Genomic DNA, 12955 nt, shown 5'->3' with positions numbered 1-12955 from the left:
AAATCTTGTAGAGATTTCATTAGCTTTCTGAAAAGTCCTAGATCATCAAAATCGGAGTTCAGAGCTAAGAGTTATGTCCAAAATACGAAAGGGTGGTGGTGCTGAAATGGGCACGTTGCAGGGGGTGGCAGTGCACCATGAAAAGGGTGGCGGTGCACCGCCCTAGGGGGGCGGTGCCTTCGTCTTAGGGTGTTCGGTGCATAGTGGAAAGGGTGGTGCCACCCCCTAGGCTGGGCTGCGCGTTGGCCACAAGTTTGGTTGCGTTTTCCGTCCCTTGGACAACCCAAACTCGCTCTTTTCTTCTCCTTTTCCTCTCCAACTTCACCAAGTTGATCCAAATCAACTCCAACAACTTCTTCTTTGTAAATGTGCCAACACCACCAAGTGTACAACATTATGTGCAACTGTGTTAGCATTTTCACAATAATTTTCCAAAGGATTAGTCACTCAAATCACCACGCCACTCGATCCTAGCAACGATACAAAGTTAGATCACTCGAGTGACACTAGATGACCGATATGCAACAAGTTTGCCCCTCTTGATAGTATGGCCATCTATCCTAAACCCGGTCATAAACTTCTCTACACACCTATGACTGGTGAAATGAAATACCCTACAAATATATCTTTGCCTTACGTATTCCATTCCATCTCCTCCAATGTTGATGCAACACATGCACTAACCAATCACAAATGATACGATCCACTTCATATCATCATGTGACCTTGTTGGTCCATCGATCTTGACCTCACATGTTTTTCACTATTGCCTTCATCCATCGGCGTGAAGTCTTGCTCAAGCTTCATCGCCACATAGTCCATTGCTCCAAAGCCTCCAACATGCCCTTCACGCTTGCAACCGGTCCATTGTTTGTATTTCTTAACGCATATAGAAATAATCCACAAGCGCATAAAATTACTGTTGTATCATTTCACCCGGAAGTATTCAGAGTATCGCATTTCCACGAGGAACGGAGGTGTAAGAGTCTCTTAGCTAGTTCACCTAAGGTAACAGGAAGAAAGATAGCTCGAGTAGCGAGGTTTTCTAGGGATAGAGATCCTAAGTTAAGATAGCTTTACCACTATAGACTTACTTCGGGCACCGGCATATACTTGGTCTGCCAAGTACCTCTGGCTTCCAGCTCTATGCCATACCCGGACATGGGGGATTACTAGGGATGGACAGGGCTGTCACCACCTGCCGCCTACCCTCAACTATAGGGCACAAGGCAAACGAAGGTAGCCTCTAGCCTAGACACTACATCTACGCTATCAACTACTACTCTAGCATTGTACAGGGTGATCCGTCTTTATCAGGAGCCCTCTACTTGAGTATCCGCCATAGGGATGGACAACAAACCCGCAAGTAAATAGTAAACAAGACTAACTTAAAGTAAGAGCTCACCACCGTAGAAGAACATGAACAATTGCACTCCAAATAGTACTAGATTCATCGAGGTACAAGTAAAGAGGGAGCCGACATTCTCAGCATTCTGTCTGCTATGTGTACAAGGGGCCCCAAGTACACAAATGGAGGTAGCCGACAACTCCGGTACTTCTCCACCTCTTTCTTTTCCTCACTCACTCCCTACACTAGGACTAGCTAGAGAGTAGGATATGAATGGAGCTCTTCTCTCTTCTTGCTACATTGTGTCTCCTTTGTGTTGATGATTGATGAATGAAATGTGAGAGGGTGGCCACCTCCTTTTATAGCTCAAGTAGGGCGGTTTGTTGAGGTATTTTAGGAAAGCCCCACCACAATCGACCTCAGGAGCATTAATGTTACCGCATAGCCAAAGGTGGGCCCGAGGGGCGCCAGTGGCGGTGCGGCCGCACCCTGGCTGGGCTGCCTTGGCACCAGCTTCGTCTGGTGGTTTACTTGATGGGCCTGGAGTATAGCCACATCGGTGTTCGGCCCAAGTTTGCAAGGTAAGTGGGCCTTCCTTCTATTTGCTTCAGTGGATCTACGTTACACTTTCTCTGTTTGCGCATTTTGACTATTTTTCATATGTATTCCATGTATGTGTGCTGTAAATGCACAACTCACCAAAACCTATGGAAATCATTATTTTAAAGCCCTATTACTAGGTTTGGTTTTCATTTGAGTGAATTTTATATGAATGTTAGCGGTTAAAATTGTGAGTTAAGAACCGCCAACAAGCTTCCCCACACTTAGTCTCTTGCTCGTCCTCGAGTAAAGTGTTAAGGACTAAGCTAGTTCATCTCCTTGATTCTGAAATCTGTATACAAGTTATTCCCAACCTCACCTAGACCTGTGAACATTCTGTGTGTCTACCATAAAATCTTGAGTGCCTGGATAATGGAATAGTAAGGATTCAAATCCACTTACTACACTTTTGCTCAGAAACTTGGGTTTTGTTTGATTTTGAAAATATGAAATTTAGCTTTGCTCCTCAAAATGATTCACTCGATCACTCAATGTGTATAGTCCTCACCAAAGGCTTTTGACATTTGCCTTCTTTTCATCCTACCTCTAAAAGCTTTTTGTGGAGTTTTGGGTAGGTACAAAAGAGAGACATACTTGCATCACATAATATTGCTAAGTCAAAAACCAGATCCAAGGAGATGTAAGTCATACACTTTGATCAAGATTGTGCAATTGTGTGGAATTTTAAAAATTTTCCTAAAATTCTAAACTCCTTTGTGCATGGCTCTCTCTTTTGATGGTTGCCTTTTAAAAGTATGGGCTATTTTTTCTCTTTTTTCTTTTCTTTTGTTCATGCTTTTTAGCATGGGATTATTCATGCTCTTTGGCATTTTTTTCTCGTGCTCTTTTGGCATGGATATTTTCTCTTTTCTTCTTTTTTTAGCATAGCCCATACTTTCTTTTGGCACATGGAAATTTTTGAGAGAGATACTCATGTCATATTACTATACCACAACACCAAGATTAGTGATGGACGGTCTGATGCTAAAAGTGGCTACAACGACAGACAATCTACGCTAAAAAATTATAGCCATAGACTTCTGTAGACGGTGTAAGTCCTATCGCTAAAAATCTTTAGCAACAGAAAGTACTTTTAGCGACAGATAGTTCGTTGCCCTAATTTTTTTTAGCGACAAATAGTCTGCTGCTACTCTTTAGCGACAAATAGCTTGCCAGTACTCTATAGCGACAGACAATTTGAAGTTACAAATGTTTTTAGCGACTGATGGTTTGACGAGATCATTTAAATGCATTAAAAAAAATAAAAGGCCATTTGGTTGCAAATTAATACAAAAGTAACATCATTGTGCACATTTCTCATACAAATAGATTCATTCATGACCAAGTCCAAACACTCACTAAGACATACATATATGGTGCCCAACACTTCCTGAAAAATATAACAACCATGTAATTAGCAAGTGGAGAAAATATGTAAAGCTACTATAGAGTATGAGTTTGTAATCAGCCAAGTGTAGACAACCAGTTTCTAGAAACTCAAGCCAAATTACAAGATTTTTCTCCTACTACAGTTAAATAGTCATCCACTTTTCTCCTACTGTAGTTAAATAGTCATCTACTCATGTACAACATGAAGCAACTGGAAAGAGATGAGTCCGCAACACAATGACCCATCTTCAGTATGTCGCTATAAAAGACTATCCCATTACTTACCCCTAATGAACTAGGGTTCAAAACACTAGTACACATAATCTAGGTATGTTTTTTCTTTCAATAACATATATTTGAATTTTTTTTAAAAGAGGAGAATGATGAATCCAGTTGCAAGAACCTTTTAATCTTAACATAAATCTGATGTCTGCAACTTGGATGGGAGGATCTTACCAACCTAATGGTCGAGGACCTCACAGATGTTGCTCACGTCCTGCACAGATCAAACATGAAACTCAGGTTCTATGAAAAGCATTGTTTACATGACACCTTTGATGCCTATGCCTTCTGCCATTTACCTTAAACAGAACAAGAGCAACTGCAAGCATTCTATAAAGCACATGCTGCTATTGATATAGTGCTACTGTCAACACACATGCAATCATTCTATAAAGCTCAGTGCAAGAGAGACTAATAGACAAAAATTCCTATGCATCATTCCAAGCCAGTTGCAGAGCTCCAAATTAGACTTATGAATTAAAACCAAAATGCATGAGGCATTGTAACTGTACTGAATAGAAGTCTAAAAGTCAAGATCACCTCAAAATACTAAAATGGCACACTGTACATAGAGTTGACACAAGATTACTTGATTCGGTAAAGTAATAATTTAGGCTGGTGCATAGTGCTCTCAGTAAATCAGAGATTCAGAGAAGCACTCACACTGCAGTAGCCAAGATGAAGAGATTATGCAACAGTCACACATAAAACATATAACCAAGGTAAATTGACAGCAACGTCACACAGGCTAACCAGATATGAAAGGGGAGAACCAATTATCCATATCCTTCAGCTCGATCTTTTATTCACTAAATCAAACCAAAAGCTTTACACCTACTATTTTCTAGTACTATAGATCTGGGAATAAGAGAGAGCAGCAGCGGTACCTCAACTCGACAGGAAGGGCTCCTGGAGTCCAGGTCAACCTCGAGGGATGGGGTCAAGTCACCAAGAAACCCTAGATGCGCCGGCATGGAGACAACCGCCAGCGTGGTGTAGTGACGCTCTCCGCCTCCGCTGAGAGGCCTCCTCCACGCCGCCCTTGGCCGGATCGAGGCCGTGCCTGCGAGGAGGGTCGCGCCACCGTCAGGACCACATTGCGCTCGTGGAGGGATGCGGGGAGGGCCGCGCCGCCACCAGGTTGCTCCGCCTGCTGCTTGTGAGGGAGGCAGGATGGGATGAGAAAATAGAATTTAGGGTTTGGAGGAGATCGACTGTACTATTTTTGACCAGGTGAGGGATGGCGTGGATCGTCCGATCCGATCGGATGGCCAGGGGACGTCCAGTGGCCTAGCAGGCCATCCAGGCCAACGGGAGATTGGGCAACCCAGCAAAAAATAAAATGTTTTGCTTTAATTTATATAAATTCGTTTAAACGATGAAATGACCATTAAACAATAATACAAATAGTAAGAACACCATGAATTGATAGAGCATGATTTTATAAACTTTTAGGAAAAAGAATCATCACATTTGAAGTATGTTTAATTTCATCATTTTTTTTCTTTCAATTTTTTCCTTATCTGCCGGCTGATCCTTAAAAACCATAACTTTTACATATAAACTCGAATGAAGAAAAAAAATTATATATAAATTGTGTAGAAAAAAGAGATCTACAACTTTATAATTTATGACTTCTTCATTTGACATTATTACGGTAAGTAAAAAATGATATACTGCTCCGATCTATATTTGTAGGTCTCTAAATTTTAACATTATATTAAATTTTAGGTATCGAAATGGTCTCAAATGGAAAGGTTGTCAACTACCTGTCACCATCTGTGAGCCCCGCGACCTCACCACCATCAGCCTCCCCATCTGCACCACCTGTCATCCCGACATCATGATTTGGGCGGGCGCCATTTGAGAGGGAGCTGGCGACGGGCGCGATTCGGGAGAGGGAGAGGGCGGCGGGCGGGATGACTTCACTGGATTTGGGATTTGGGATTTGGGGGCTAGGGTTTTCACTGTACACGTGGGCCGGCTAAATTATGCGCGCGAGGTCGATGTAAGCTGGGCGCAGGAGCTCAATGTAAGTGGCGCGCTTGAGCTAGGTGGGGCCTGCTTATTTTTTAGCGACAGACAGAGGGACGGTATACATATGTTTAGCGACAGATGGTTCAACGCTAAATATGAATACCTATAGCGACAGACACTAAATCGCTAAATGAGGATTTTGCGCCAGATGGTCTTTGAGTTATCTTTAGCGTCAGATCATCCATCGCCAAATATAATTTTTAGCGTCAGATGTCTGACAGTGAAGCGGTGTTGTGGTGTAGTGTATGAATGAAGTATTTATTTTTGTGGACAGAAAAGCATGTCTTTGTGTAACTCTCAGTGTAAGAGTCAGCATTTTATTTGTGGGTATACATGAATCTTGATCATGGGTGCATAACGAAAATATCAACAAGGGTCACAACAATTTGACAAAGCTCAATGTAAATACAAGCAGCATATGACTAAGGTTTTGTATCATGGAATATTGTCATATGGCCTTGGTAGGAATTATAATCATTTGAGGAGCATGCTAATCGAGATGTTGATTTTATAAATAAATCCCAAGTACTTTACAAAAGTGATTAAGTTTCATTTCCATCCTACTATATCTCATATTCTAATTAACTAGATAAAATGGGGTCCCTATGATAAGTTGTTCACAAGTTTAGAAATATTGACGAGGAATAAAGGGTATACAAACTTCTCATCAAAGGATAGCATGGAGATGAAGCGTCATTTGTTTTATATATTAAATTTGTTTAATTTTAAACTTTCTTAATGTTGGGAGTGAGGGTAGTGTTGCACAAACCATCGTTGTAGAGGAAGGAGTTTAAGGGATTCAAGTGTGGTTTAGCTCTGGTTTAGCCAATCCTCTCTGAAGCTATCTGTCATGTCCTTCTACATGATGATCATCAGAGGTTGTACAACGTGTTGGACTGTTGGTGGGAGATCTCGAATGTGTGTTCGTTATGCTTGAGAGATCTCCCCCACACTTATTTTTGTACCTATTTTATTCAAATAGAAAAACAAAGATAGAACAAACAAGGGCTCTTCCAGCTAAACACTAGGGAGCCTGAATGTTTTATTTCAAATATTATTTATTATTTATGACTATTTTATTTATTTATATATTTTTATGCATTTAAAAATCATTTTTATTAATTTCTTTATTTATTTGTTCACTCAACTCTTGTTTTTCTTTTAGAATAAACAAGGCTAGGGTAGAGTTTGCAAAATGATCATAGCCTTGATTTATCTCCATTTTAGATTACTTACAATGTTTATGAAAATAATAACTCAAAGTTCATTAATCAAAATTCAACACCATGTTAAAATTTGATTAAAGAAGGTTATTTTAACCTAAGCACCATGCTTAATTTAAAAGAGCCTATGGATGTACTATATGTGAATACATCCAAACCAGAGTTTATAATATAAACAAAGGAAGCATGATTTTGCGTGAGCAAGTTATACTTTCATGGAGACAAAAGGAGTTGGTGAACTTTTATTTTCCTTTGCATATCTAAGTATTCTTACCAGCCGCATTCATGGATGGAGGCTTTGGAGCTGCTGTAGCGACGGCTTGATTGTAGAAGGTCCATCTTAGGTTCGCACCAAGGCTAGGCCACACACACAGCTGAGTGTGTATGGACCATGGGCTTTGGTAGCAAAGGTATAGAAGAGGAGAATTCTTGATGGAGTTAGGCGACACTTTGGTGTTTGTTAGGCGACACTTTGGTGTTTGTGGCGGCCATGTGAGGCTAGCTTGCTCCTTCTTTCTCTTCTTCTTTTTCTTATTCCTTTTTTCATTTATCATATTCTTTTCTCTTTTTTCACTTTTCTCTCTCACTTTTTTCTATCCATCTTTTTTTAGCAAGACATAGCTGACATCATTTTTTTCTTTTTTAGCCAAGTTGGCCTTTGATGTGTATGGAACTTTGAGATTCTCACCATCCTCCCCCACACTTGAACTTTTGTGTAAAAGTCAAGTGTAGTGCAGGGTCAGGGTCTCCTCTTGTGTGTATTTCAACACCAAAGAACATCATGGTGTATAGTTGATGCAGCTCCCATATTTTCAGGCATCATTTGTCTCATGTTCTTCTTGTTCTTAACCTAAAATGGTTAGCAAACAAGAATACCCGAAGGTGCATACTTACTTTAAAACATACTCTTGCTTTTATTGAGAAGAAAAGTATATTTTTTATGATAATCCAGGGTATCTCCCGACAGTGTTTAGTTTATGGTCATAATCTTGACCGCCAAAGCCAGAACTGAGTTTATAGCCAGAAGCTGTTATTGGCTTCGATGGTGGTGGCTCTAAACTTGTCCTTAGGAGCATAAATATAAATATATATATATATATATATATATATATATATATATTAATGGAAGGGTTTCATGGTGAGAAAGGATAGAAGGAATAACTTTTTTTCTTTTTGAAAAGAAAGATAAAACACAAGGATACATGGGTGAACTAGATTCGGAGATACTACAGCAACCATCTCCCGACAACGGCGCCAGAAATGCTCGTTGGTATTTCTTAATATGTACAGAAATAATCCACAAACGCACGGAATTACCGTTGTAGCATTTCACCCGAAAGTATTCAGAGTATCGTATTTCCACGAAGAACGAAGGTGTAAGAGTCTCTTAGCTAGTTCACCTAAGGTAACAAGAAGAAAGATAGCTCGGGTAGCGAGGTTTTCTAGGGATAGAGATCCAAAGTTAAGATAGCTTTGCCACTATATACTTACTTCGGGCACCGGCTTATACTTGGTCTGCCAAGTACCTCCGGTTTCCAGCTCTACGCCGTACCCGAACGTGTGGGATTATGAGGGACGGACAGGGCTGTAACCACCTACCGCCTACCCCTCAACCATAGGGCACAAGGCAAACGAAGGTAGCCTCTAACCTAGACACCATGTCTACGCTATCAGCTACTACTCTAGCTAGTGTTCGCCTAAACGGTAAATGGTTTTGTAAATGGAAACAATGGCTCTCCATCTTGTTTAGCCCATGAACGGTGTCCTAAATGGCCGGAGCGTTTACATGGTCCTAAAAGGTCAAAAACGGATAAAACGGGCGACACAAAACGTCTCTAAACGATGATACGCAGGTTAAACGGGCCGTTTAGGAGATAGAAGCTCACGGGCGGGAATGAAATTTTGGTCCACCAAGAGACACGAGCAAAAACTGGCCCAATTTGCAGTGCGCATATATATACTCAGAGGCCCAATTCATTGCCTTTAGGGTTCCATTCTGTCCGCCGCCAGCCCCTTTAACGAGCACACTCATTCGGGCGCTGCGGCCACCGCTCGCCGGCTGGCCCTGACCCTAGCGCCGCTCGCCGGCTGACTCTAGTGCTGCTCACCGGCTAGCTGCTGCGTAGCTCGCTGCTCTCCACTGTGAATCCCATCGCCACGCACTGCTCTGAGGACCAACACCGCACTCCATTCAAAATCCACCGTGTGAGGCTGTTCCTCCCCTGCTCTCAGATTCACAAGCAAGCTTGGACGCTCTACAGGACTGTAGGTCGACGACCACGTCAGCCTCCAATCTACAGGTAGTACCTAAGTCCCGCTTCATGTCCTCCATTCTATTTCACATTATTATCCACCTGTGGATTGCGGGTTACCTCCTATAAAAGTAAAACCAGTGTATGCATGTTGTAATTTGTATGATATTTGCTATCTAAGTTTCATGAACTAGTCTAGTTATACTATACAGTATACAGTATATTTTAGTACTATTAGATGCATGATGTGACCCCAGCTCCCAGAGTGTACAATAAAAGTTATATATTTTTAATGGGTGAATATGCTGTATTTGCCTGAATATAAATGTAAAAGAGTAATGCTGCTTACATATTTTTAAGAATATTTGATCACAAGCAAGGTTCCTTAAGACAAAATGCAAATATCAGAGGCAAGTTTGTTGTGCTATCTGCCTATCTCTAGTGGTTAACCAGGTTATAGTCCCAACTAGTGTGCATCATTTTCTGTATGCTGCAGTCTCGAGTCACACACTGTATAGGTGGTTCTTATCTTGCAAAGATACCACTTTGTACTCTCTTTATATTCACTTTCAGTAGGTATTATGGTTGCAGCCTATGTACACTTGTAGTCTTGTATAGATTGTTAAATAGCTGCCTATGTAGTAGAGCAGTACTGCTGATTACATTTTGATCTGCTGGTGGCCTAATGCTCTCTTTTATTTCATCATTTGTAGGATGTCGTCTGCCGCATCAAATCCTTCTAGTTCCACAAGCAAACCAATGCCCCCGAAGAGGAACTCTGATGACATTGGGTGGGATTACGGAGTTCTGGTGGATCCAAACAACTTGAATTTGATCAAGTGCAAGCTGTGTGGTCAAGAAGTATCAGCAGGGATATATAGGTTTAAACTCCATATTGCTGGGATTCGTGGCCAGGTTACATGATCTATGCCATCAAGCATGACTCTAGAATACTTACCACATTATAGCAGATTGTTAGTAACTTACTATTTGATTCCTAATTGTGCAGGTTAAACCTTGCAAAAAGTCAACAGAGGAGGACAAAGAAAAGTGCAAGAAAGCCATAGACGACTCAAAGAGAGATAAGAAGGCTAGGTATGCGGAGCAGCAAGAGGTTAGAGATGCCGTGGATCTTGTTGGTGCACCGGATGCTGATGAGGACACCACCGCGGCAGAAGTGGAAGAGATTGATTGTTCTGGAGGGAATGGCATTAGAAAAATAGGGCCTATGTATAAGTTTACAATGCCTCTTGATAAAGCCTCGCTGAGCAACACAAAGGTGACTCGGCAGCAATTAATCACCCAAACAGTATGGAAAGAGAGACAACATCCCTTGCAGCGCTACATTGCTAGATGGGTGTATGTGCGCGGTAATAATCTTGCCCATTGATCCATTCTACATTTTAACCTTCAATTGATTGTTGTATTTGTACTTTCTAAACTGAATTGATCTAATTTGTAGTGGTTTTTATTTCGTTTCAGGTGTATCTTTCAACAATATCAACAATGTAGAGTTTGATCAACTGCTAGAAGCGGCTGGTCGTTTTGGCCCTGGTGGAAAAAAACCAAACCAGCATCAGCTACGGGAATCATTGTTGTTTGAGGAAGTGGAGGAGACAAAGAAGCTGATGAAGATGCATGAAGATGAATGGGCCAAAAATGGTTGCTCCCTAATGACTGATGCATGGACTGACCAGAAAAGAAGTATAATGAACATTTGTTTGCATTGCAGCATTGGTTCAAGCTTTCTTGAATCAAGGGAATTCTCAGAAGAGTCACACATAGGGCAGCTTATCTTTGAGTATGTGGATGACTGCATTGAGCGAATAGGTGTTGGAAAAAATTATGCAAGTAGTCACAGACAATGCTTCAAACAATATGGCAGCAAAGGATTTACTGTTTGTGAAGAGGCCAAATATTTTTTGGAGCTCATGTGCAACTCACACCCTGAATTTGATGCTTGAAGGAATTGGAAAGATGGAAATTTTCAAGGGCTGCATTGATCAAGCAAAATCATTAACCATCTTCATCTATTCACATCATAAAACCTTGTCATTGATGAGGAAATTTACAAAGAAAAGAGATATAGTGAGGCCTGGTGTTACTAGATTTGCTTCATCCTTCCTCACACTGCAGAGCTTGTATGAGAAGGAGCAACAAAGGGCAATATCTCAGTGTGATGAATGGGACAAATTCTTAGGTTTAAGTCATATAAAGAAGAACAACAAAGGTGTCCTAGCCATAGCTACAATGACGAAACCTACCTTTTGGAGTGCGGTTGCACTTTGCTTGAGGATTTTTGAGCCACTAGTCAAGGTGCTTCGCATGGTTGATAGTGATATCAAGCCATCCATGGCCTTCCTGTATGGAGACATTATAAAGGCAAAGGGTGAAATCAAGGCGGGCTTCCAGAACATTGATAGGCCAGGGAATCTTAATGCCTACAACAATGTCATAGAGATCATTGAAGAGAAGATGAAGAATAGGCTGGACACTCTGTTGCACTTGGCTTCATATTTTTTAAATCCATATTACAGCTACAACAATGATTCTATCTTCACAGATGAGCTAGTCATGGATGGATTCATCACTGCTGTTGAGACCTTCTACCATGGTGACTATGACAAGCAATGCAAAGTACTCAATGAGGAGCTGTCCAAGTTCAGGGATAAACAAGGCCACTTTGGAAAACCTATAGCAAAAGAAGGCTGCAAGAAGTATGATTTTGATCCAGGTACTTATCTTCCTTTTTATTCGTTGCCTGCTTCATGTAATTTTTTTGTGGTCTGTACTACTTTTCACTTGCAGCAAAACTACTATGTAGGTATTTTTTATATACTATTTGGCTCTTTCACTTGCAGCAAAATGGTGGTCCAGTTATGGTACTCAGGCTCCAACTTTGCAAAGGATGGCTATAAGGATTCTCTCTTTAACTGCTAGCGCTTCTGGTTGTGAAAGGAATTGGAGCTGTTTTGAAGGGGTAAGCCTTCCAAGTTCCAACTCAAATATGTTCATATTTTTTATTTTAGAATTGTCACGTGTGGACGAAAACCAGATTTGCATCTTTACTTTTGTAGAATCATACAAAGAAAAGAAACAAACTAACATATGAGCATCTCAATCAACTTGTTTTTGTACAATACAATAACAAGATGAGTGCAAAAAAAGAGAAGGTCAAGAAGAAGAATAAGATGGATCCTCTTCTAGCAAAGAGTCAAATCATGCTCAAGGATGGCTTGTTGAATGTGGAGATGAAGATGATGGTGAACCTGTTTGTGGGCTGACATGGAAGTTAATTGAAGAGGCCTGTGGGGTTGAGGAATGTGGTAAACTCCGTAGGAGTGCAAGGCTGGCCCAAATGAGACAAGTCACTGAAGATGAATTTGAATCTGAAGCAGAAGAAGCCACCAATGAGGAAGACATTGACTTTGAGTCTGACCAAGAGGATGTCGTCCCACTTGTTGGGGATGATGAGCAGGATGGGGACAATGAGTAGTCCCATTTGGCTGCTTATTTTATTTTGCTTTCGCTTATGACTTAGAACTAATTTATCTTTGCATATCTTTGAACTTTTGCTATGCCTCCACTTCCAGCCAGTTTGTAGCTTTTGTGTGTGCCATGACCCATGAGTAGTCGACCTAACTTGTGGCTGGTTTGTGAGAAATTATAGCAGAGGCCAGAGGTGACATTTGTGATTTGTCATGCATGAATGCATGATGCATATTTGTTGCACTCATGTCATATGTACTGAAGACAAGTGTAATGAATTGATGTGACCATGGCTCATGACCTGATATTATTCTTGGTTCTAGTTGTATGCTTGT

The 12955-nt window shown here is 41.0% G+C and overlaps 1 protein-coding gene and 1 long non-coding RNA gene across 2 annotated transcripts; one reads left to right on the top strand and one right to left on the bottom strand.

The window, feature by feature from the left end:
- Window positions 1-3231: 3231 nt before the first annotated feature.
- Window positions 3232-4764, bottom strand: LOC136527180 (uncharacterized). The gene is made up of 3 exons (XR_010776717.1): window positions 4507-4764; window positions 3794-3833; window positions 3232-3338 (listed from the first exon to the last, which is right to left on the bottom strand). It is a non-coding gene; the product is annotated as an uncharacterized lncRNA (long non-coding RNA).
- Window positions 4765-9890: 5126 nt separating this feature from the next.
- Window positions 9891-12627, top strand: LOC136526447 (uncharacterized). The gene is made up of 5 exons (XM_066519112.1): window positions 9891-10046; window positions 10141-10501; window positions 10614-10982; window positions 11098-11865; window positions 12362-12627. Exons 1-5 carry the CDS (start codon window positions 9891-9893, stop codon window positions 12625-12627), a joined length of 1920 nt encoding a protein of 639 aa, XP_066375209.1.
- Window positions 12628-12955: the final 328 nt, after the last annotated feature.

Source organism: Miscanthus floridulus, chromosome 19, assembly GCF_019320115.1.
Source record: "Miscanthus floridulus cultivar M001 chromosome 19, ASM1932011v1, whole genome shotgun sequence".
In the NCBI taxonomy this organism is placed as follows: domain Eukaryota; kingdom Viridiplantae; phylum Streptophyta; class Magnoliopsida; order Poales; family Poaceae; genus Miscanthus; species Miscanthus floridulus.
Note: the sequence above shows the minus strand (reverse complement) of the source record. Positions and strands in the feature narration are given on the sequence as shown.

What these genes read in the sequence shown, in the direction of transcription:
- LOC136526447 (XM_066519112.1), top strand. Translation starts at nt 9,891, where the DNA reads ATGCCCCCGAAGAGGAACTCTGATGACATTGGGTGGGATTACGGAGTT. An exon ending in TAGATGGGTGTATGTGCGCG is followed by an intron (nt 10,502 to 10,613) that starts GTAATAATCTTG and finishes ATTTCGTTTCAG; the next exon opens with GTGTATCTTTCAACAATATC. An exon ending in GAAGTATGATTTTGATCCAG is followed by an intron (nt 11,866 to 12,361) that starts GTACTTATCTTC and finishes ATCATGCTCAAG; the next exon opens with GATGGCTTGTTGAATGTGGA.